Source organism: Zonotrichia albicollis, chromosome 2 (genome assembly GCF_047830755.1).
Source record: "Zonotrichia albicollis isolate bZonAlb1 chromosome 2, bZonAlb1.hap1, whole genome shotgun sequence".
In the NCBI taxonomy this organism is placed as follows: domain Eukaryota; kingdom Metazoa; phylum Chordata; class Aves; order Passeriformes; family Passerellidae; genus Zonotrichia; species Zonotrichia albicollis.
Genome location: NC_133820.1, coordinates 110,077,001 through 110,098,668, shown reverse-complemented (window position 1 = coordinate 110,098,668; position 21,668 = coordinate 110,077,001). Strand labels below are relative to the sequence as shown.

Genomic DNA, 21,668 nt, shown 5'->3' with positions numbered 1-21,668 from the left:
GTAATTTTGCAAATCCTAAGGTTAAATCTCAGGTTTAGAAGCTTCCCACAGAGTTTGCAGAAAATAACTTTGTGCTGTTCTCTCAGCATTTTTAGTGTTTGCTTGAGCTATCACTCTGTTCTTTGGATTCTACATTCTGGCACTACAAATTAATAGTTACTGGAGAAAGAAGAAGGAAGTATTTAATTGTTATTTTTTGTACAAAAAAAATTTTTATTGTTATTTTGCTGTCACAACAAGACAGCAATGTTATATAAGTTCATGTAAGGCAGATTTTCTTTACAGAAGTACATGGCTGCTTTTGCCTGGTTTCTACTACAGGCATTATGAAACTATTAACAACTCATCCCTGTGAGCATTATTTCAGCCTCAGAGCTCTGAAGGGCTTCTCTTGTTTGTGAACCACACACTAAAGGGCAGCGTCCAGTTAAGCAGCAGAAGGGACCAGAGAGATGCTGCCAAGCCCTGTGGAACACAATACCAGGACCCTCAACATGGTAGAGAAGAGGGAGATTTTTGGATGCTAAGGTTTTCAGAACAATCAAGACATGGCAGTAAGTACTGTGATGCCTCAGGAAAGGGCTGATTCCCAACCACTGATTTTTGATAGTTTTAGAACATGCCAAATGCCAAGAGTTCTTCTCTCCCCCATGTATTCACTTTCATTGTAGCTAAAATCAAGAAGCCTAGAGGTCTGAACATCAAACCATAGAGTAAAGTCTTGGGAATTAAAATTATCCAAATAATAAGCAGGATGAAAAAAGTCGTGTTTCTGATTAGTTCAAATTTTTGGTTGATATATCTTCATTTAAACTAACTGCAATCATAATAAACCTCTCCTTTTGAGAAGCAATGGAGTTTAAATTTTACAAGGACTTCTGTCTAGAATGCTTTCTTCTGGGGTTTTTTCTTATTGAAGTAGAAATTTACAGTAGCAAAATTTTGATTTTCAAATAAAGAATAAAGTTAGAATGGGCAATTTAAAGTACTGTATTCAGTAGTTACAGCATGTTAGTCAGGAGTCCATTCCCATTTAGGGATCTTCTGTTGTAAGTTAACACTTTTCATGAGATACTGATACTCTAATAGATAGTGGATGGCATTTATCCATTTCTGCAATACAACGCCTTACTAGTGCAAGTGGAACTTCTTACTGATGAGCAAGCTACAGTACTAGTTTTACTCAGCTTTTCATCTGAATTTATCTTGTACACTAATAATGCACTTTTTCTGTGTCAACTCTGCATCAGATCATAAGAACCTTTTCTATCAGCCTTGTCAATTCTGCTCAAGTGGATTTCATGGGTAAGAAGGGCTCAAGGAACCTACTATGGTTCTCTGATTCTGGCTAACTGAATTTCATCAGTATTCATGATTATGATATCTTTTTCACATTCTAAGCCCTGACAAATTTGTAATAAAAAGCTCCCATATACTCAGATTTTCTGAGATGAGTTCTCTCCTGGATTGTGCAAATTTTTAAGGCCAGCATTTCCAGATGGTAACTCTAATGGCTCACATGCTGTAATGTAGACACTAGCTATATTGTGTCTCTTATAACTCAGTGACCAGATATAATAAGTCATTGTAGAAATTCAATTTCTACTAAAATAATGTTTCATTAATTGGAAAATCTGAGTGTTGCATGAATTTGGCTGCTCTTCATCTGGAACCCTAAACATCTTTGGGATTTCCAACAATCACTACCCAGGCATGTGCATGCTGCTCTTCACCTGTGCATGGGAATTGTGATGCTGCCAGGGCATCCTAGTCCTCCTGAACATGAACTATATATTATGTATTCAGTTTCAACTGTGTAATAAACCTTCAGAAGGTCCCTGGCAAGGGTCATACAGTTCCCACATGGCCTTTGCAGCCCCAGAAATTCTATATCCTTTCAATTTTTCAGATTTGTTGAATATACAGCCACCGTTCAAAGCTTTTACATCCGGAAATTTTGCCTAGCAACAACTCTTCTGCATAACCCCAGCTCCTGGTCCCCTGGACTGTCCATATTGCAATAGGCATAGGTAGAAACAAAACCACCACCAACTTTGTAACTGCAATGAGCTTTTTGCTTAGTAAAAGTGGTCCATTTTTCTTCTTAACACTGTGTGGTTGCTTCACTAGAAAAACTAGTCCTGTTGAGGAAACAATTCTAGTGAATATTTAAAGCTTATATATTACCTTTATTTCATTCTTTATTTCTCCACTTCATTCTTTTTATCTTATTCATAAACTAGTAGCCTACCAAGCTATTGTAAAAATAGTTGGAAAATGCCTCCTGTCTTCCTGCTAATGTTTCCAATTTATACAAAACTATTTCAATAGGAACTTGAATTTCTGGAATGACTTGTATCTGGTCACTGAGTTATAAGAGACACAATGTAGTTAGTGTCTACTTTGAAGAGCAAGGATTGATATATCTTTAAAACTATTTCTTTTCTTTCTGAGACAGTGTTCTTTCCTCTTGAGTTAAGATAAAGATACTCAAGTATTTTAAGTTTTACAGTATATATTTATACATTTTGGTTGAGCATCCTAATGCATTTTTACTTTTAAATTTCAAGTGAAAAGACAGTAATTGCTATGTTTCACACATTCCTTGTTCTAATACAGATGCTTAATAATAAGTTATTATTATAAGATGCTTCTCAGACACATATTTGGTGGGCATATTAGTTACTTATTGACCTTTTATCTGGAAAACATCAGGTTTCATTGTCCTGCTGTTGATGTCTCTAAGCATTATAACTTGCCTATAATTTGTCTGAAGGGCCATTTATTTTTAAGACATATAAATTAATTAGTGAAAGGTCTTGTTTTACTGTTCAGAACTTATATTTTGCTCAGTTTTTTGTAAAAAATTATAAAAGAGAGAAAGAGAGGAAAGAATGAAAATCAGACTACCGAATATGGAAGAAAAGGTAAATAAAATCTGTATAAAGGCCCCAGTCTTGTTCATGGAAATTGTGCTGTTCACTTAAATGGGAGCAGGAACTTGCCCTTTAGCAGAATGCCCTTTTGCTTACAAGATATAGAACTGTCATTATGTAAAGTGGTTTTGTGTGTTTGCCGTATTTTTTTTCGTATCATTCAAGACCTAAAGACCCCCAGGCTAGCATTAATGTCTAATAGAAGTTTTGTAAACCTTTTACTTCCAGTGACAATCTGAGTCTGTCCTGCTGTCAAAAAAGGGTCTTTAGTGAAGTTAAACATGAGCTGTTCATGTCTGAGAACTTGGCAGAGGATGAAAACTGGAGTCTCAGTTCAGTGTCTGATGTACAATAGGTGATTTCACAAAGCACCTTTGCAATTTGACAGCTTTGTTTGCAAGAGACCCCAGGATTCAATGAGCCTATAGTGAATTGCTTAACATTACCCCATAGAGACCTGCCTCTGTAGGTCAAATCTAAAGTCAATTCACTGACAGTACCACACTTTCTGTGCTGTTTTGGCCCTAAGAGTACAGCAGGAGACATCTAGCTCAACTCAGAACACATTTCAGTCTGTAAGGTATCTCTGGGTGTAAAATGTGTTTACATCTCTGAAATCCACTGAAGAACTCAGGAAATATAGACATGTCATTTAGTGAGAAACTTTCAAATTACTTTTGTTAGCCTAAAAAAAATTATCCAAAATCACCCAATTAAAGCTTAGTGTAAATGCTGTGGGTTATGTTTAGGGAATAAGAACTAATACCACCCTGGGTTTTCTACTCTGGCTATAACCTCTTAAAAGTACAATTCGGTTTTTATCATCAGTTTTTAGTGGAGATGCAGTATCTGTTCCCTATGCTTTTGGGGTTGGTTGGAGCTGCAGAAATGGAATGAAGGCTGCACAATGTTGGGGCCACTGAGGAGGAATTAGGCAGCTGGTTCCAAGCACAGTCTGCAGGGACCCACAGCCATGGCCAAACAGGCAAGAACTCCCCTACAAACACAGAGAGAGGGGGCAGTAATGAAGAAGAATGGAAGTTTGGAGAGGCAAGGACCTCCAGGAGGATGACACTTCCCCTGAAGGCTGAGGTGCCATCACAGAACCACTTCCCTGCTCTGGAGAGTGAAGAGGAAAGACCTGTCAGTCCAGGATTGCTGCTGGAACTGAGCAAGGCAGCTCCATCTGCTCCCTGTGTAACAATCTGTGCAGCTGAGAAAGGGGGAACTGGCGAGAGCAGTGGGTGACTCTTCTGCCAGGTACACATGGAGGCACCCAAGTGCTCTAGAGAGAGGAGCTGCTTACCAGGATTTGTGTCACGGGTGTCACTGACAGACTGACGACCCTTGTACAGACCACTGACAAACACCTGCTGCTGGTGTTCCACATTGGTACCAGCCAGGAGCAGCTGGAGTGTGATCCAGAGGGGATCACAGAAATGGTCAGAGGGCTGGAGCACCTCAGCTGTGCAGACAGGCTGAGAGGACTGGGGCTGTTCATCCTGGGGAAGAGAAAGCTCTGGGCACACCTTACAGCAGCCTTCCAGTAGCTAACAGGAGCCTAAGGAAAGCTGGAGAGGGATTTTTACCAGTGTGTGTAGTGATAGGGCAAAGGGAAATGGCTTTAAACTAAGAGTATGTTTATCTTAGATATTAGAAGAAAATTGTTTTGTATGAAGTTGGTGAGACACTGGAAGTTGTTGCCCACAGAAATCGTGGATGCTGCATTTCTGGAGGTGTTCAAAGCCAGGTTGGACAGGGCTTTGAGCAGCGTGGTCTAGTGGAAGATGTCCTTGCCCATGGCAGGGAGGGTGGAACAAGGGAGGTCCCTTCAAATCACTCTGTGATTCTGTGAACATCATTCTGTTATGCAGAAGATCTCTGCTTTGAGACTTAAAGACAGATGTTTAGTTGCAGTATTTATTTGATAAATTCATAATTAACTCACATATAATTTTATACTGTGCTTGTACAGTGTAGAAACTCTCAGGATTAAAAGGTTGGAAAAAGGTTATATGTTCAAAAAATAAACTTCTTTCATAAGTGCATTGGATAATTTGTGGTATTTATCTGTTTGTTTCCCTAGGCTAGGGATAATGGGAAGCTGTTTTTTCAGCACTTATGGATAATCTGACCCTTCAGTATGTTTAGGTTCCACAAGGTGGGTTAACTGTGATGGGGACCCTTACCTGGAAGAGAGATCACTGCAGTTCCAATGCATGTTGCTTGCAAATAAAAGTTATCCTGTGTTTTGTGGTACCATTTAGAATGGAACTTTTAAAGACTGAATATGTTATGTCAAAGCTTTTTAGAAGGAAGAGGCACAAATAGTTAAAACAATGTAGTTTATCAGCCCCATGTAATGGCAAATATATATGGCAAATAGTGATGTGTTTCTCTGTCCAGCTGTACTGCTTGCAGGGGTAAGGATCACTCATATGAGGATTTATGGGATAAAAGTTCAGGGCCATTTCAAAGCACTAAATAGAAGTGTTAAACAATAATATTTTCCAGGAATGTCTCCATACAGCACTTTTTACCACAGTACAAGAAACAACAAACTGAAAGCATGCCTTTCTCTTTGGCATATTTTCCTCCAGATAACAAACCTACTTATGCATGTTAGGAAGAAAAGAACATACTCTTTGAAGTAGAGGGCTGCATTAAGGAGGACAGATTTATGTGAAAAATTAAAAAGACAAGAGTCTATTTTTTCATTGTTTAAATTTCTTGGTATATTAAGTTTAAATAATAAAAACTAGTGAGTCTTAATTGCCTGGACCAGGATCCCTTTACAGTATTACAGGTAGCACATCCATGTCTTGTAAGTCATCCTTGCAAAGTAGGAGTGTAGCATGTCTCAAATTTATAAACAACCTGAAAACCAGAGATGCAGCCTGTTCCTTCTAGCTGGGACTATTTATTCCTGTAAGTCACCATCAAAACTTGCAGCAGAGATCACAGAGATGATACAGGATTCGTACTGCTTTGTGGATTGGACCTGAAAATCAACTCTTTCACTCGCTGGGTTAGCATTACTCTTGGAGAGTTTTGAAGAGTGAAAATTACTTTGAACATTGTGACAGCTACAGCCTTTCTTGACTTTTTCTGAACTTTTAAAGCTAGATTATCCATCTAAACTTTTGAATTAAGGTGCTAGCAGAACTTAGGCAGCATGAGAGAAGAGCTTTGTTGGAACTTGAAAGAAAACCACAGTGTGAAGCGAAAGCAACGTGACACTGCAGAACCACCACAAATGTTCTTTCATGACTTCTATTGTGCTCTCTCCTTGAAGCACTTCAAAACCAAATCTACTCCCACAGTTTTTGTGACCTTACCCTTAGTTTAGAGCAAGAACAGAAAGCATTGTGTTTGTCTCATCCACAGTGGTTGCCAAATCTTGAGATGGAACCCAGGGGTTTTTTGTCTGTTAAGTACAAATATTGTGCTGATATTCTAGCTAGTAAACAATGATGCCTCAAGTAAATGAAAAAAAATTTCTGGATTCCTGTCTCTGTTTCAGATTTTGATCACCTGTTTTATTCCAAAGGGTTCAGTGTTTATTTCAAACAGAGAAATTGAACAAAGGCTTTATTTTTAATTATGTTAGATAGAAATATCTTAGAAGATTGACAAAGCATTATGCCTTACTAGAACAAAAAGAGCAACCTGAAACTTTACAAATGATGAATGCTGCAGTGCAGCTCCCAGTAGAAAATCTCCAGTAGAAAATCTCAGGATAGGGCACAGGCAGATCAGATTAGGTTTATGTTTGATCAAGAGCCAAAAACATCAGGAGATAATGATAGTAATTTTGTATTCTTTTCTTTTCATAAAGAACATGACATAAGCATTGGAAACAGTTATATTTATATTATATTAGGAATTCATTATTAAATTACTTTATTTAAAACAAAGCTAAGACTGAGTGAAATAAAATTGGATAATGATCTGCCATTCTTACTCTTAATATTCAATTAATTATCTTTTATTATTTCATTTTTCAACCTAAAAAAAAACCCAAAAAAAACCTTGAAAACAAAAAAACCTGCCCAAAACCATTAAATGAAATATAGTCTGATGCTTGGGCACAGGTCCATTTTTAATGCTTCAATTCACTTCAACAGGTTTTTTTTTTATTATTTCAGACCCAGCAACTGAATCTCCTGTCACTTAAACACAGTATTAGGTCACAAAGATTCAATTTCCATTCCAGTGTAACTTCCATATAGAGACAACTTGTGGTTTTTTAGCTGATTTATTTTTTCTTAATTAATGCATTCCAATCTGTGCTGCAAAGAAAGGAGTGCAAAGGTGAACCTTACCTATCTTTACAGAACTGTTATTACAGTTCTGTAAAGATATCAAGGTGATAGGATCCTGTATGGGACTGGAAGCAGGGACAACTAGAAATTTGAATATGAACTTTCTATTGCAGGTTTTTTTGTATGATGGTAGTTACATTTTTTTTTTCCAGGTATGATCAATTTTTAATAACATTTCTGCAAAAAAGCCAGAAATTTCTTGAGAGAAAAAGAGGATCCAGATAAACCTTCGTATTCTTCAGTAATGATTAGGGAGAACACTTTGTTGGAAGTTCACAACTGTTTCTGTTAGTGAAGATATATATATGGGGAAATTTTTTGAAGTACTGGGGAACTGCATGCTCCTGTTACAGGTGGATTCTTAATTGACATTGAAGGAAACTTGTTCTAATCAATAATATGGAATGTCAAAGTTCAAGTATATGTTTTGTACACTAGGTGCTCAATCTATAACTATTTATAAACATTGAAATCATAGGTGGAACATGGATCTCTCACCCTACTATATTCCTACATGATAAAAAAGTTGCACTGCAATTCAGGAAAGGAAGCATAGTTCTTTGTACACGTAGCTACATGTACAAAAGAGTCATCTTGGGGCCAATAGAAAATGTATAAACTAAAGCCTACTTTTGCTTATCCTATGAAGTTTCTGACCTGTGTACTCATTTAATTCAGTTACCATTATTCTTATGAAACTCTACAATCTTCATTCAGTTTTTGCTGGAATACATTCAGCCAGCTGTGGTTTCTCTCATACTCATTTGCCTCCCTGTGCTCCCACACTTTCTTTTGTTCTTTAAACCACATGGGCTTCCTTCCTCACCAGTGACAACTGTTTCCTTGCCCCCATCTGCCTACTACTCTTTAAAACTTCCCATCAAAGAATGTGCATCTAAGAAACTAATTTTTACAATTTTTGACACCATGACCTTTACTGACATTTGGGAGGCTTGACATCTCTCTCTGAGAGTCACATCTCAGCATCCCGTACACTCAGGCTGTTCTTATCAGCATGCTTGGCTTTAGCTTATTGCAGTTGAGATCAGTCAGGAGCAAGGTCTGAAGGCAAAAGAGCTGGGGAGAAACACAGCTTGGAACAAAAATAAAAATTACTGCAATCTTCAGAAAAATAGGCAGTCACATGGGCAGAACAATCTGCATTCATGGAATCACAAGAGGGCTTGAGTTTGAAGGGATCTAACCCTCCGACCCCACCATGGGCAGGGATGCCTCCCAGTCAGATCAGTGCTCAGTACCCCATCCAACCTGGCCTTGAACACTTGAAAGGATGGGGCATCCAGAGAATGGGACATTCCCAGAAGGTTTTTCATTTTGTCGAGGTATTTCTGACCTGACACTGGCAAGTGTCTGTGTATGTGTCTGTATATATATAGACATCCACAGGTAGATATATTTTTATATATTTGTATGTGAATATGTATGCGTCTGTCTAAAACAATATTTTCTGACAGACTGACTTTTTTATATCTTTAGCCTTTCATTTTCTCATGGAGGGGCTCACATGCTCAAGTTCTTGCATGTCTATACACTGATCATTCCCCATACAGGCTCCTACTATTGCTCCTCATGAATTTGGTTCTCGGCTCATTTTGTTCCTCATTGTCCAAGGTACTACTGTCAAAATTGCCTGTCCCAGGTATTGATTCAGCCATGTTACTTTGCCATCACTTTAGATATTTCTGTTTTGATGTTCCCTGAGTTTCAGCTTCCCAGGATTCCTTTGAACAGCCTATATGGTGATACTTTGCTGCTGCTTCTCCCCTTGATCTTGTCATTGTCTCAGTGCTGCCATTTTCCATATAAATATCCATTTTTCATATTTCATCCTCTTACCTAGAAAAATGCTTAGTGTTTCAGGGCAAGGTTACTTCAGGCTCAAAGACAGCACTTCCAAAGCAGTGAAATCTAAATTTTTGCTTTTTCAGAATGTCATATTTCAAGGAACTTAAAAATAATTATGATAAAAGATGACATCCATTTTTGATCTTTTAATGCTAGGTTCTTTGCTTGAAATGTTTAGCTACTTTTGGGGTGAGACTACATTTTTGTCTTGTATTCATACAGTATCTAGCAGAGCAGACTTCTCATATGGGACACCACTCTGTAGTGCGAGACAGAGGAAAGAATGCAGTGTCACTTCATTTTCTGATAAATCAATTGCTTTATCACAGGTATTTCAAAACTAATGACTAATTTCAGCTTTGGATCCACCATATAACAATATAGTAAGTATTAAAAGCCTCAGCAAAAAAAAATTCTAAATGCTGTTTTCAAGATTTTTTGGCTTATAAACATTTGGGACAGTTCTATAATCATGAATTATGGTTTTAGAAGCTTGCTCTATAATATTTATAAATAAAGTTGATAAATTAGTTTAATTTTAACCAACTATCATTCATCAGTAATCAATTAATCATCTGTGAGCTATGGATAATTATCACTATTTATGTTTTAACCTAAATTCTCTAACATTTAGAAAAGGCAGTATTTGAATAAGTGTCCCTGGAGGGAATATTTCAGTGCTCAGCTCTGTATTTAATTACTATAACTTTCTTTTAATTTCACAGTTATTCACTAGCGACATTTTATTTACAGATAAATGTCTCATACACTGAAGAAGGAAAGAGGCATTAGCAGGCTCAAAATTTAGTGTTTGGTCCTTTCTTATGTGTTGATAATCAGCATATTAATTGATTAATTGACTATTTATTTGCTTTTTGCGCTTATTTTTGGACTTTGCATGTTGTAGAGTGGTGTAGTTCAGATGGATTCCTGGTGCTGAGTAACAGTCCTTATAATTATGAAGGAATTTAAGAGTGAGCACTTGCTTATTGAACTTGATGAATTCCAGGCTAAGTCCTCTGAGCCAAGAGCTGACTCTTTCCCACTTGCAGTGGAAGAATGGGGCACTATCATCACTAATGGCAAAGTCTCCCTACCAAGATCTGAAGAATTTGCTGAGTTCTTGGCATTATAGTTGGAAAGGAATTAGCTAAAGTACACCTCTCTAGGATAGTACAGTTCTTGTGAACCTTCTTTAAAAGTGCTTAGAGGAAATGGGCTAGTCCATAGATCTAAATGAATTTTTTGATAATTTAGACCTTTGTCATAAATTTAGATTCATTTCCCAAATTTGATAGGCACACAAACATTGCAAATATGAGAGTAAAACTGTGCTAATAGAAAAATGTACTAAAAATATAAAGGTGCATTCACTGAAATACTTTTCTGCAATCTGTCATAAACTGCTTTTACTTATCCTGTTGCAGCTAGTGATACTGCAGTAGCATATTGCAATATTGCAATGTAGTGTGCCTTGTAATAATGCATAGCACACAGTATCATATTTATTTTGGTGTACTATGCAGTTATTTATAGTGGCACCCTGCAGTATTTTTGGGATACTACCAGTATTCACGACAGCACTTTTCAGCTGGGCTCAATACCACACTTTTTGCCTTGAGAGCAGCTGATGCTCAGGAATTCTGACAAGAATTTATTACTTGCTTTTAGTTCTCCTGTGGCTAGAGGTTAGCTCCTATTCTGGTGTTCATAACCCAGCCCCAGTCCAGGCTGGAGTCTCTGGAAAAGTGGCAAGTGCATTACAAAGTAAGCTCTATGGGCAGCAGGGCCAGCAAAGCTACAAACAGAGCAGCTTTTTCCTCAATTACTGCTCTGAATAAATCCAGTTTCTTCTCATGCTCCATGGGTTCAGTTTTTCTTCCTTGCTGTGCTTTCTTGAAAAACGTGGATGTCCTCAATCCCTCCTCCTTTGCATGGGCTACCAGCTGGAAAAGCAGCTGGGCAGCACAGGGGAGGTGTCCAGGGTACATGGATGCTTCAGCAGGCCCTGAGTCAGCTCAATTCACACCATGGTTTTCCTCCTCAACAGGATCAGTAACAGGGCTCTCACTTGCCCATTCAGCAAGAAATTTGAATGAAATTTGTAGGACTTAAGCATATATGAGACCTCTGTCTCTGTTTATTTAAAGTTAGACATTCAGTTTGCAATTATTGTAGATGTGGAAGATAGCTGCATGGAGGTATTATAGGCAGTCAGGTCAAGGTCAGAGAAAAGGTTGAATTTAAATTAAACCCTGTAAGAAACAAGGATTTTTTTCACTATCCACTATATTATCTCCGTCAAGAGTGCTAAAAAACCTACTTTTTCACTCCCTCCTCTTCCCTCTTTCACCAGTACAACTCTGCACAGTTGGAACCATTTTTACCCAGGGAGCAGCTGTTTAAAATATTTCTGTAGTTTCTGACTTTTTCTGAATGACCCAGTACTTCAAGAGACAGGTGTTCTGAGGATACTCATCATTCTACAGCTGTAGTTTGCTTATCCAGAAAAGTAATATAATGCAAACAAAATACTTTTGAGTACCTGAAATTTAACTTAACCTTTACTTTTTCCAATGGGCTTTTAATTTATGTTTTTGCTTTGTTTGGGCTTTGGTTGTTTAATCCATGCCTCGGAAATGTGTCCTCTGAATCCAAGGCATCTGGAAAAACTAAGCATTAACATTTCTGAGTAAAAGTTGCTTAGTTTTCAGAGGGGCTCCAAGACTTTCAACAGTCATAAGCCTAAAGAGAATAGTGCAGGCTCTAGAAACTTCTGAGGAAATTGTCATTTAGAGATGTTTTGTGAGTCATTTCAGGTAATTTGAGACCTCATTAATAGGAAAGATAGTTCAGTTTCACTACGTGCTTCATGATAGCTTGTTATCCACCTCCTCACTGGTGCTGGCTGCTGCAGTCACGCACCTTGGAGAAGGATTTGCTTTCAGTAAGATTAATATTTTGATGTACTTGGCTATATGCCCCACATGCTGTAGTGCTGATGAAAGGGTGAGAGCAAAAATGGCCCTTTTAACAATGGCATATTCTGAAGTTTTTTTAATAACTTTTGAAATTAAGTTGCTTGCTGCCAAAAAAGAAGGGGAAAAAAAAGTATGGCAGATAAAACTAAGAGTTTTTCTCTGTCTGGAGAAATGAACTTAAACAGAGTCCTTCCTCTACTCTGAAAAACAGTGTAGATTTTTATATTGAGGGAGTCTTTTCTGGAATTTCAGAACCAGTCTCTGAGTCACATACCACACACTGACTTAGCTATCTAATTCCTCTCTTTAGAATTGCATCTACCATAAATAAAAGATGCAAGGATGCCATAAACTCTATCTGTATCAATTAATTTCTTTCTCACCAAGGAACTAACCCCACCCTGGAGTCCAGAACTTGCTGAGAATTCAGGAGCTGTGGCAGTATCACTCTGTAGTGCCATGGCAGGCCAGGTAAGGAAACCTGCATTTATAATTCAGTTTCCTGAACACAAGTATATATTCATCCCATAATGAATACAGTTGTCATGTCAGATAAGTGGTTTCAGTAAATGAGACTATTTTTTTGTAATTTGAATGAAATTTAACCTTTTGGCCACATATGTAACTTTAAAATAGAAGGGAAGAAAGAGATTCATAGCAGAGGTCATCACAAGTTCAAAATAAGTAAATAGAACATCACTAAATTATCAGATGTAATAAGTAACATTATTTGCATCTGGAGTTGACTGGCTGTTTTACACATTGAATAATGTTTGACCAAAGAGATAAGATCACATAACCTCAGCATGAGATTTCCTCAAAACTGGCAACAGTTGTACAGTTGCTCTCTTCCCTGCCTTTTTTTTTTTTGTTTGATCATCACGTGTAGTATAAGGTACTGATTTTCCATTTGTTTTAGTAAATTTATCTCCTTTTACTATCACAATGTCAATGAAAGTAGTGATCTGTGTGAGTGTATTTTAAAATGCTAAAGGGATTTAGTGAGTCAGGATTACCTTGTAGTGAATCCACGAGATGCTGCCGTTGGCCTGGAGACCGCCTGGCAGCTTCTGACCCTTCAGCACCTTGCCCTTCTTGCTCTGCCACAGCTCATCAGTTCCTCAGCTTTTCTGCTAAAAGTGTCTGTGGAGATGTTGTAAACTAGATCTCTATTACATGTTTAAAGGAATATTCTCATTCCCTACTTTGTTCCAGAGGTTCAAGCCACACCTGGCTTCCAGTGTAGCTGCACAGAGTGGTGCCAGTAGGATTAGAGTAATGTGGTGGGCAAACTCATATTTCTTAAACTGGCCTTGTCATCGCAGCCAGAAAGTGACAGTATCTTATTAGAGACTGCAGGATTCCTCATATTCAGTGTTGTTTGTGTTATTTCTATATAACCAGTCCCATTCAATGGGGAGAATTAACAGGTAAAGGCAGCCAGGACATTTGTAGCGCCTGTTCCCACCCCATGAGAACCAGCAAGTTCCAGTACATGAAGGTTGGCTGTAGAAGACTTCTGGGTACTGCCCCGGGGCCAGTTTTGTATTTTCTCATGAAAGAGAGTTAAGCCAATATTTCTTTCTCTCTACAGATGAAAAAACTGAAATACTTAGTGATGTGAAGTGGCAAAGGCCATAGCATAAACATCACTCCTGGGAATAAAAGTCAAGAAATAACTTACATGAAAAACTGTAGGGGCTTTTTCATACTAGTCTGTACTCAAAATAATGAAGCTCTCATAATGATTTCTTCTTCTTTTCATTTCTGGATGTTGCCAGTCAGGAATGTTTCTTCCTTAAGACAGTAACATGGTAAACCTGTTGCTTTTAAAAGCATGCTCACTATGCCATGTGCACTGTGCCATTTTCAGAATCTTTTAAAGAAGGGGTAAATCTTGCTATGCATAAGTATTTTTTTCACAAGAGAATTGGGATTTGCTGGGATTTCTCTGTGTGGGTTGTCAGGCATACGAATTTTGGTTTCAAAACCAGTTTTTCTTCTAGACAATGCCTTATTCCTTGAACAAACAGCAATATCTAGCAGGGTAAGAGAAATGGCTAGCACTGAATAAAAGTATTGGAGGAGAACATTTCACCTTTTACATATGACAAGTGTTAAATACAAAAATATCTCTAAAGCCAGCTGGCAGAGTCAGGCTGGTACAGTGCTAAATTTTGGATTTAGTGTGAGAATGATGTTGATAACATGCTGATGACTTGTTGCTAAGTTGTGCTTAGCCTAAAACAAGAACTTTCTTTACTCTTTCTCCAGTCTTTTTAAAAACTTATTTTCTATTGGACTATTTTTATGTGCTAATTAGGAGACCCATACTGTATATCTTCCAAAAAGTTAAGGATTTCACTCCAGCTAAATGGGTTTGTTTAGCCTTGTGAAAAGAAGGCTTAAGGCAGACCTTATCGTCATGTTTCAGTATTTAAAAGGTGACTATAAAGAGGAGACAGACTTCTTTTTACAAGCAGTCCAATGGAAAAATGAGGGGTAATGGGTACAAGTTACTACTGGGGAGATTCTGATTAGACATGAAAGGAAAATTTTTCACAATCAGCGATTGGAATAATCTCCTCAGGGAAGTGGTGTTGGACTCCCCAGTGCTGGACAGTTTTAGGATTCTGCAGGCTGGGGTGCTGGACCATCTTGTCTAGACTGTGCTTTTGCCAGGAAAGTTTGGACCACATGATCCTTGAGCTCCTGTCCAACCCGGCTGCTGGTACTCAGACAGCAGCTGGGGTTAAACCATAAAAATGAAAAAACACATTTTTGACATGATTGTATATGCGAAATGAAACCACTTTAATTTCTTCTTTGATTGGTAATGTCAGAAAAGAAAAGGAAAAAAAAATACAAAAGAGATCAAAGTCTTGATCCTTACACTGAGGTATCCTTAGCAAATGAAAGCCCAAATAATCACATTAACATTGCAGTCTTTTGTTAATTAAAAGCTGGATTGGGAGAACAAGCGCTTTATTTCAGTTTCCTTTACAAAAAATGAAGGGGTGAAATCCTACCTAAATGAAATCAATGGCAAAACTCATAGAAATCACAAGTTGATAATTCAGAAGAGTAAAGGACCCTTTGATGTTTGCCTTTTAAAGTGCCTACACAAGAGCAGCAATTCCAAAGACAACCATTGGACCATTTCTGGTTTTTACTTCTCACATTTTGCACGTAAGAAATATTCCCAAGGCCACAAAAAAGATTTGTGAGAAACAATAAAACCAGACTCTCTGGTGAGGGACCACTTGTCTCTGTTGGTCTCATTTATGTGATTCTGTTGTAATATATGATTACACATGTGCTGGCAGATGGAAATGTTTTACTAAATGGGAAAATATAGCTGATATCATGATATCATAGGGATCATTTGAGATTTATTAGAAAGTTATCTGGTGCAGACATTTTCCCTGTAAAATAAACCCGTACAAAGTCCTGCTAAATTATTCACCTAGAGGCCTTTTCCTCTGTCAGAGTCTAATTTCTAACTCCCATCTTCCTTCCTTACACTTGGTCTTCCTCTTTCCTGACACCCAGTCTTATACTCCATGCCTGCTCAGATCCTTTTCCAGTTTTCCAGTACATGGTCAGCATCCATGTCCCTAGATTAGTATTTTCATGCTTCTACATCTGTATTTATTCTGAACCTTTTCCTTTGGTTCTCAGACTGCTCGGACCTCCATGGATGCTCAGCAATATTCGGTAAGGCCCCTGCCATCCCACAGACCACTGTTCTGCTCAGGACTCTGCCCTCTCTGGTCTCTTGCCCTACTGGTTCTACCCTGCAAGGCTTTATTTTCCCAGCTGTTTACCCAACACAGTAATTCCCATTTGTATATTCTCATCTCACTGTGCTGACTTTTCCTTGGTCCTTCTTCAGCTGTTTCTTCTTCCCATCACCTTATTTTTCCACCTTCTCCGCCCCTTTTTTGTTCCTGGGGTTATCATTTGCAGTATCTATGTTGTTATTTTACTCTCTCATTTGAGGCTCTCCTCTAGTTGTACTTCCAGAGAGGCTTCCAGTTCACCCATCTCCCAATCTCAGGACCCTTTTTCACAGTCACTTTGCTCACTATGCTTTTCCAGTTATCCATCCCCATTTCTTCCCAGCACCTCCTCCAGCCTCACCAGGAGCATTTCTTATCCATTGCTAGTCTACCTAATTCCATCTATTTGTCATACTCCTTTCTCTGTTTCTAACTTACAGTGTTCGTTCCATTTTAATTTGCAGTTGAACTCCTCTGCATTAACAAGTGTGTTCTCAAGGGAGGGGAACTGGGGGCAAGGAGAGACAAATTCTGCTTTTAGATCTGGAATGTAACCCTGCCTTAGGTCATCAAGTGGGAGAAGTCATTACAAGGATACTGTAGGCAAGTTTGAGTAGCCCTGACCTGTACTATGATTGTACACATCCCATCTGGTCAGCTGGGAATCTGGAGCTCAGCTGGTGTTGTCAGTCCTCAGAATTTTAAGTGGCAAAGTTGTGAATTCCAGATTTTTTTCTTGTTTGAATTTCGAAGGACTCGCAGTTAAAGGCAAAAGGGCGTACACCTGGCACAAAAACCTCTCCTGCCAAAGTCCAGATTTCAAAGCACTGAAGCAGCAGAGCACGACTTTTTATCACTGATGGCAGCATATTTTCTGTAACTTGTTTTGTAAAATTAGCTGGTGGTTTTATCTGACATGTATATAAAAATGAAAATTAAATAAAATCAGGCCAAGGAAATACTGCAACTGGAAACTTTAATACTTTATAACTGAAGTTTGACATTTCAGTATGTGAAATAAGGAGCTAATAATGAGAAACGTCAAATACGCGTAATCAGAGATGAAACTACAATCCCTGCTGATATGAGTAATAGCTTTAAAAAGTCTGAAATATGTTCTAAATAGTTGAGGATAAGTTATGAACTGAGCTACATCTCTCAAAATTATCTGATTCTCAACATTCAGCTAATGCCTGGGTTTAGCCCATTGTATATAGCAAAACTGCTCTTTAATACAAAACTTGCTGCAGGCAGACATTATAAATTCTGTGCATTCCAGGGCCAGGTATGACCACAGTAATTGCAGAATCTGACCTCATTCAAGAGAGACTATGACGTTTTGCATACTAATTCTTTTATTTCACCTATAACTCACTGAGGAACAGGACAATATCTGTCAGTGCGTCTGAATCCTGCTATCCATATGCATGGGTTCCAGATGGCCGTTTGCTGGGCTGGATTCAAGGGAAGAGGTCAAACCTAATGGCCTTAACGACAAGACTGTATCCTAATGGGAACACACCACTAGCAAAACATTCCAATTAACAGGGGATGTACTGAGCTGAAATAAATGGTTTCAAGTGATGATCAGCCTGGTGTGAAATTATAAACTCCATTGTTATTATCAAAATGACTAATTACAGCTCTGATGCATAATAGCAACCATTTTTTTTAAATCTGGGGGACTAAACTGAAAATGCATTTAGCCTTATGCAGAACCTCTAGGGAAAAATGAAGAGTATGTAATTTTTAGCTTGTATTTTTATTTAATTGGGACATTATTTCAGTACAAAGCATGATGTAGTATTTCTTTCCCCTTTCTCCAGTCTTTTTTAAAATTGTTTCTACCAGATGTCCTAATTAGGAGACCCATACTGTATGCCCTCAAAGATTTAAGGATTTCACTTCAGCTAAGTACCATTTTTGACTGTGAAAAAAAAAAAAAAAGCACAATTAAATGGGGGAGAGAAAACCAGGGCAGCCAGGCTATTCAAGGAAAACTGAGAAGTAGGCATAAGTTTTACATAAGCATTGTAATTCATGTAGGTGGTTCTGTCTTTACAGTTTTCTAACACTGTATAGGACTAAATTGTTAATTTCTTTTGTACTTCTATGTAAAGCAATCCACACACATTTTAAGGCCTTATCTTCCTTTTGCCCTACAGCTTTCATATCAAGCAAGTAAATGTTAACAGCAGTTAAAAGCAAGTCTGAATCTGTCCTCTCCATTAATGGGTTTTTAATTTAAAGGTCTCTGAAACTTTCATCCCCATTAGCTCAGCCCAGGAGCACTGAACCACAACTGTCTGATGCATGTGCTGGCAGATTAAGTCCTGAAAAAAGAGTGTCAGTTCTTCCACCCCTAGTTAGACTCCTCAGCCAATGCTGAATGACAGAAAATAAACAGATTTTTCTGTTTAGTAGAGTACATGAAATAGGTAAGGCTGAAGAGGCCCTGCAATTCCTGTTCTGTTTTGTTTATCTTTCACAAGTGCACTGAAAACTGAAAATTTCCCTTAATAAATTACAGTCTTGCTCTTTGTCAAAGATTTCAGGTGAAGCAGAAAAGGTGTAATGTTTCTGTAACTGTATACTACCCAGAAATAATTTTATTCACTGGGGCTTGATATCATGCAGGAAATAAAAACACAAGGAATACATTAAACGAGGGTAATAGAAAAGCTAGGTATCCATATTATTCACTCATGGTTTAGAACATACTTTGAATAGTGCAGTCAAATGTAAAAAACATTGTCACTTGTGCTATACATCATATATTATAAACTTAGCTTCTAAAAATATATTTCATTAAGTTCTTTATATAAAAAATTATTTATGGCTCAACTAATTTATCTGTAGATTTTCAGAATTTCAGTAATATTTGTGATTTATAAAAATAAGTGTCTTAATTACAGAAGTAGAGAATAATTTAGTTTGAAAGAGACCTCTGGAAGTTATCTAGTCAGCAGCCCCTTTCACAATGAGGGCAGGTTGCCTAGTGACTATTTTGACTGTCTTCAAGGATAGAAACTCACAGCTCCTTTGTGCAACCTCTTCATCATTTAAACACCTTCAAGGCATCAGCAGCCACCTTTGCTGTGAGAGCACGCAGTCAGCTCCTGGTCCACAGGATCTGTGGGGCCTTTTTTGTATCTGTCAAGGTTAACAGCTGTTTTTCCAAAATACAGAGTTTGCTTAAGGAAATTCACCAAGTTGTGAAATCCACGGCTTTTATTGTGATTCCCTTTTCTTTCATTTCCCCTTTCTTTCTTTCATTCACATTTGCTTTTCATGCTAGTTGTTTGACCCTGAGCCTCAAAAGCATTTTTTCATGTACAAAATTCATTTGTACCTAAGACATTTCTGAGGTTACCTTTAGGGAACTCTGCAAGATGAAACAAAGCAGACTTCTATTTACTCTGAAAAGCACCCAGCAGCTAGTGTCATGCAGTGGAGACATACCACAGCACATACTTAATAATGAGAATAGACAACCTTAAAGGTCTGGACAAACCCATCAAGAACTATTGAAATCTTTTTTTAGACACGCAGCTTCAAAATTACATTCAGAAGCAAGGCAGAGGGTTTTTGGGTTTGGTTTGGGTTTTTGGGGTATTTTTTTGGTTTTTTTGTAACATGTTTCTAAGGGACTAGTTTTAAAAGTCTGAATTCAGAACATTCATCCAGTAGTAATTTTTGCTTTTGATCACATGTCAATAGACTGTGGCAAGGGCAAACTACCTGTTATGTCAAACCTAGGAATCTTTGCTTTTGCTGTCTTCAGTAACCATGTATTGATTGTTTGAGAAACAGCTGACACCACTCTAACATACAAGTAATAATCATTATCTTGAGCACCCAGACTACTTGCCTGAACAAAAATTTTACCAGCATTTAGTGTCCATAGTGAGAGGGGCCTTCTTGACTTTACTGACTTCTGATGACTCTCATTCAAAGCCCATTGACTCAGTAGGAAAACTAGCATAGCCTTTAGTGAATATTTGATTAAAGGCATTTATCTTAGGGAAATTGACTAATCTATAAAATAAGGATCATGACGTCTTTCTCTTGTAAAAGTAATTGAAATTCATATAGGGAAAGAACAAAGTAGACATTCTTATGCCTCTATCTCTATTAAGAGATTTTGTCTTATCAGTCTTTTTTTAAAATTAGTTAAATGAGTAATTTAAAGCATTTTAGGGCATGTACTTGTCATGTGATTTGGTTCTTTCTCTTGAAGTAAGGTGGTTACTATGGAAACAAAGACTATGGAAGATTTGCATCACTGTTAACTTCATGGACAATACATTGTTATGAAAACAAAGAAAACAGAAATATTGAGTTATAAAGTAAAATAAGTTTCTTATTAATTACAAAAATCATGTGTAAAAGCTAGTTTTATATATATTTTATATATTCAATAGAAACCCCTCTGGCAGAAACAAATGAAAAAAATGGAAGTTAATGGAAATGTCATTTCAATATTCAATAATTTTATCTAGAATATGTAATTTCTAAAATGTATGTCCCATATCCTGCATATACAGTTACAACAAAGTGAAAGGCCTACCAAAACCAACTTGGTTTTCCTATCAGCAATTTAGAGAGTAGAGCCTCTCTTGACATACTTACAAATGCAATATAGGGCATGGCTCTCCTGGCCCCTCCTCAGCTATTTGCACAATTATTTCTTGGCCATCTCACAGACTTGCGTGTTTATGCAGGGGGTGAACCAGCTCATGTGCAGAACTAAGGAGTCAAAAGCCCTCACTCTGGAGGAAAACCCTCAGGAAAGCCTGATGTCCTGAGGGTTTACAAGTCTTGCCAGTCTGTTTTCCAAGCATGTGGAGATACAGGAAAGTGTGGGCCAGGCCAATAGGAATTAGAGAGATGTCAGTTCTCCTCTCCTGTACATAACTCACTTAGTTAATGGCACTGTAGTGTTCAAAATCAGGGAACAGTTGCATAATTGAAATAGTTTCAGACTGGGCAAATCAGCTCAGCAAGCTAGAATGAGAAGCCAAGCTAACCAGTAGGTTGATTTCACTGGAGGGTTTGCTAAAACAAATCCATATGTACACAAATGCCCATGCACACAGGGCCATGCTCAAAAGAACGAATCAGTACAGATACATCTCCTTAACTAATAAGAGTGGTTAATAAATCATCAATTGTAGAGCACCACACTTTGGAAGGGACCTCCCAAGATGATCAACCTTTCATGTAAAAGGGAGCCTAGATGGCTATGCAGACTATCTGTACAATTGCATCTTGAAGACTTCCATTGATGAGGACTCTCCCTTGTCCCTAGAGAGGCTTTTTTAGTAAATGATTGTCCCACTGTAAAACATGTCTTTTTTACATTAAGGTGAAATGTCTCCCAGTGCAACTTATACTCTTTGCTCCTTATCTTCCCTGTGTGGCTGCTTGTGAAGAGATAGCCTGTTTGTAGGTGCCCTTGAAGTATAGGGATATTCTTGTGAGGTCCCTTGCGCCTTCACTTATACAGGGGGAAGAGATCTTACTTCAGTCATTGAAAAATGAGGAAATCAAAAAGTTGTTGTACATGAAATCCGGCTCAGCACTCCATCAGTATTGTGTGATGCTCAAAATGCTATTGATGACCATGTGCTTTATAAACACCAGAGAATAATCTGTTCTCTCTCAACGCCCCTTGCACATTGCATTACTCATTCTTTTCACTTTACAAAGCATAGATGTATGCTCTATAAAGATGTATGCTTTTTTGTGTATGTTTTATATGGCTAGAGAGAAGGT

General features: G+C 37.8%; 1 protein-coding gene across 8 annotated transcripts in view; it reads left to right on the top strand.

Moving 5' to 3' along the window:
- Positions 1–21,668, top strand: part of MID1 (midline 1) — a 249,147-nt gene that overhangs the window by 162,612 nt on the left and 64,867 nt on the right. The window contains exon 3 of one of the 8 annotated variants that reach the window (XM_074536007.1): positions 12,496–12,579. The exons of the other annotated variants lie outside the window; for them this stretch is intronic. Within the exon in view, the coding sequence (XP_074392108.1) occupies positions 12,496–12,579 (84 nt within the window). The remainder of the gene's footprint in view (positions 1–12,495; positions 12,580–21,668) is intronic. 8 annotated transcript variants of the gene reach the window in all.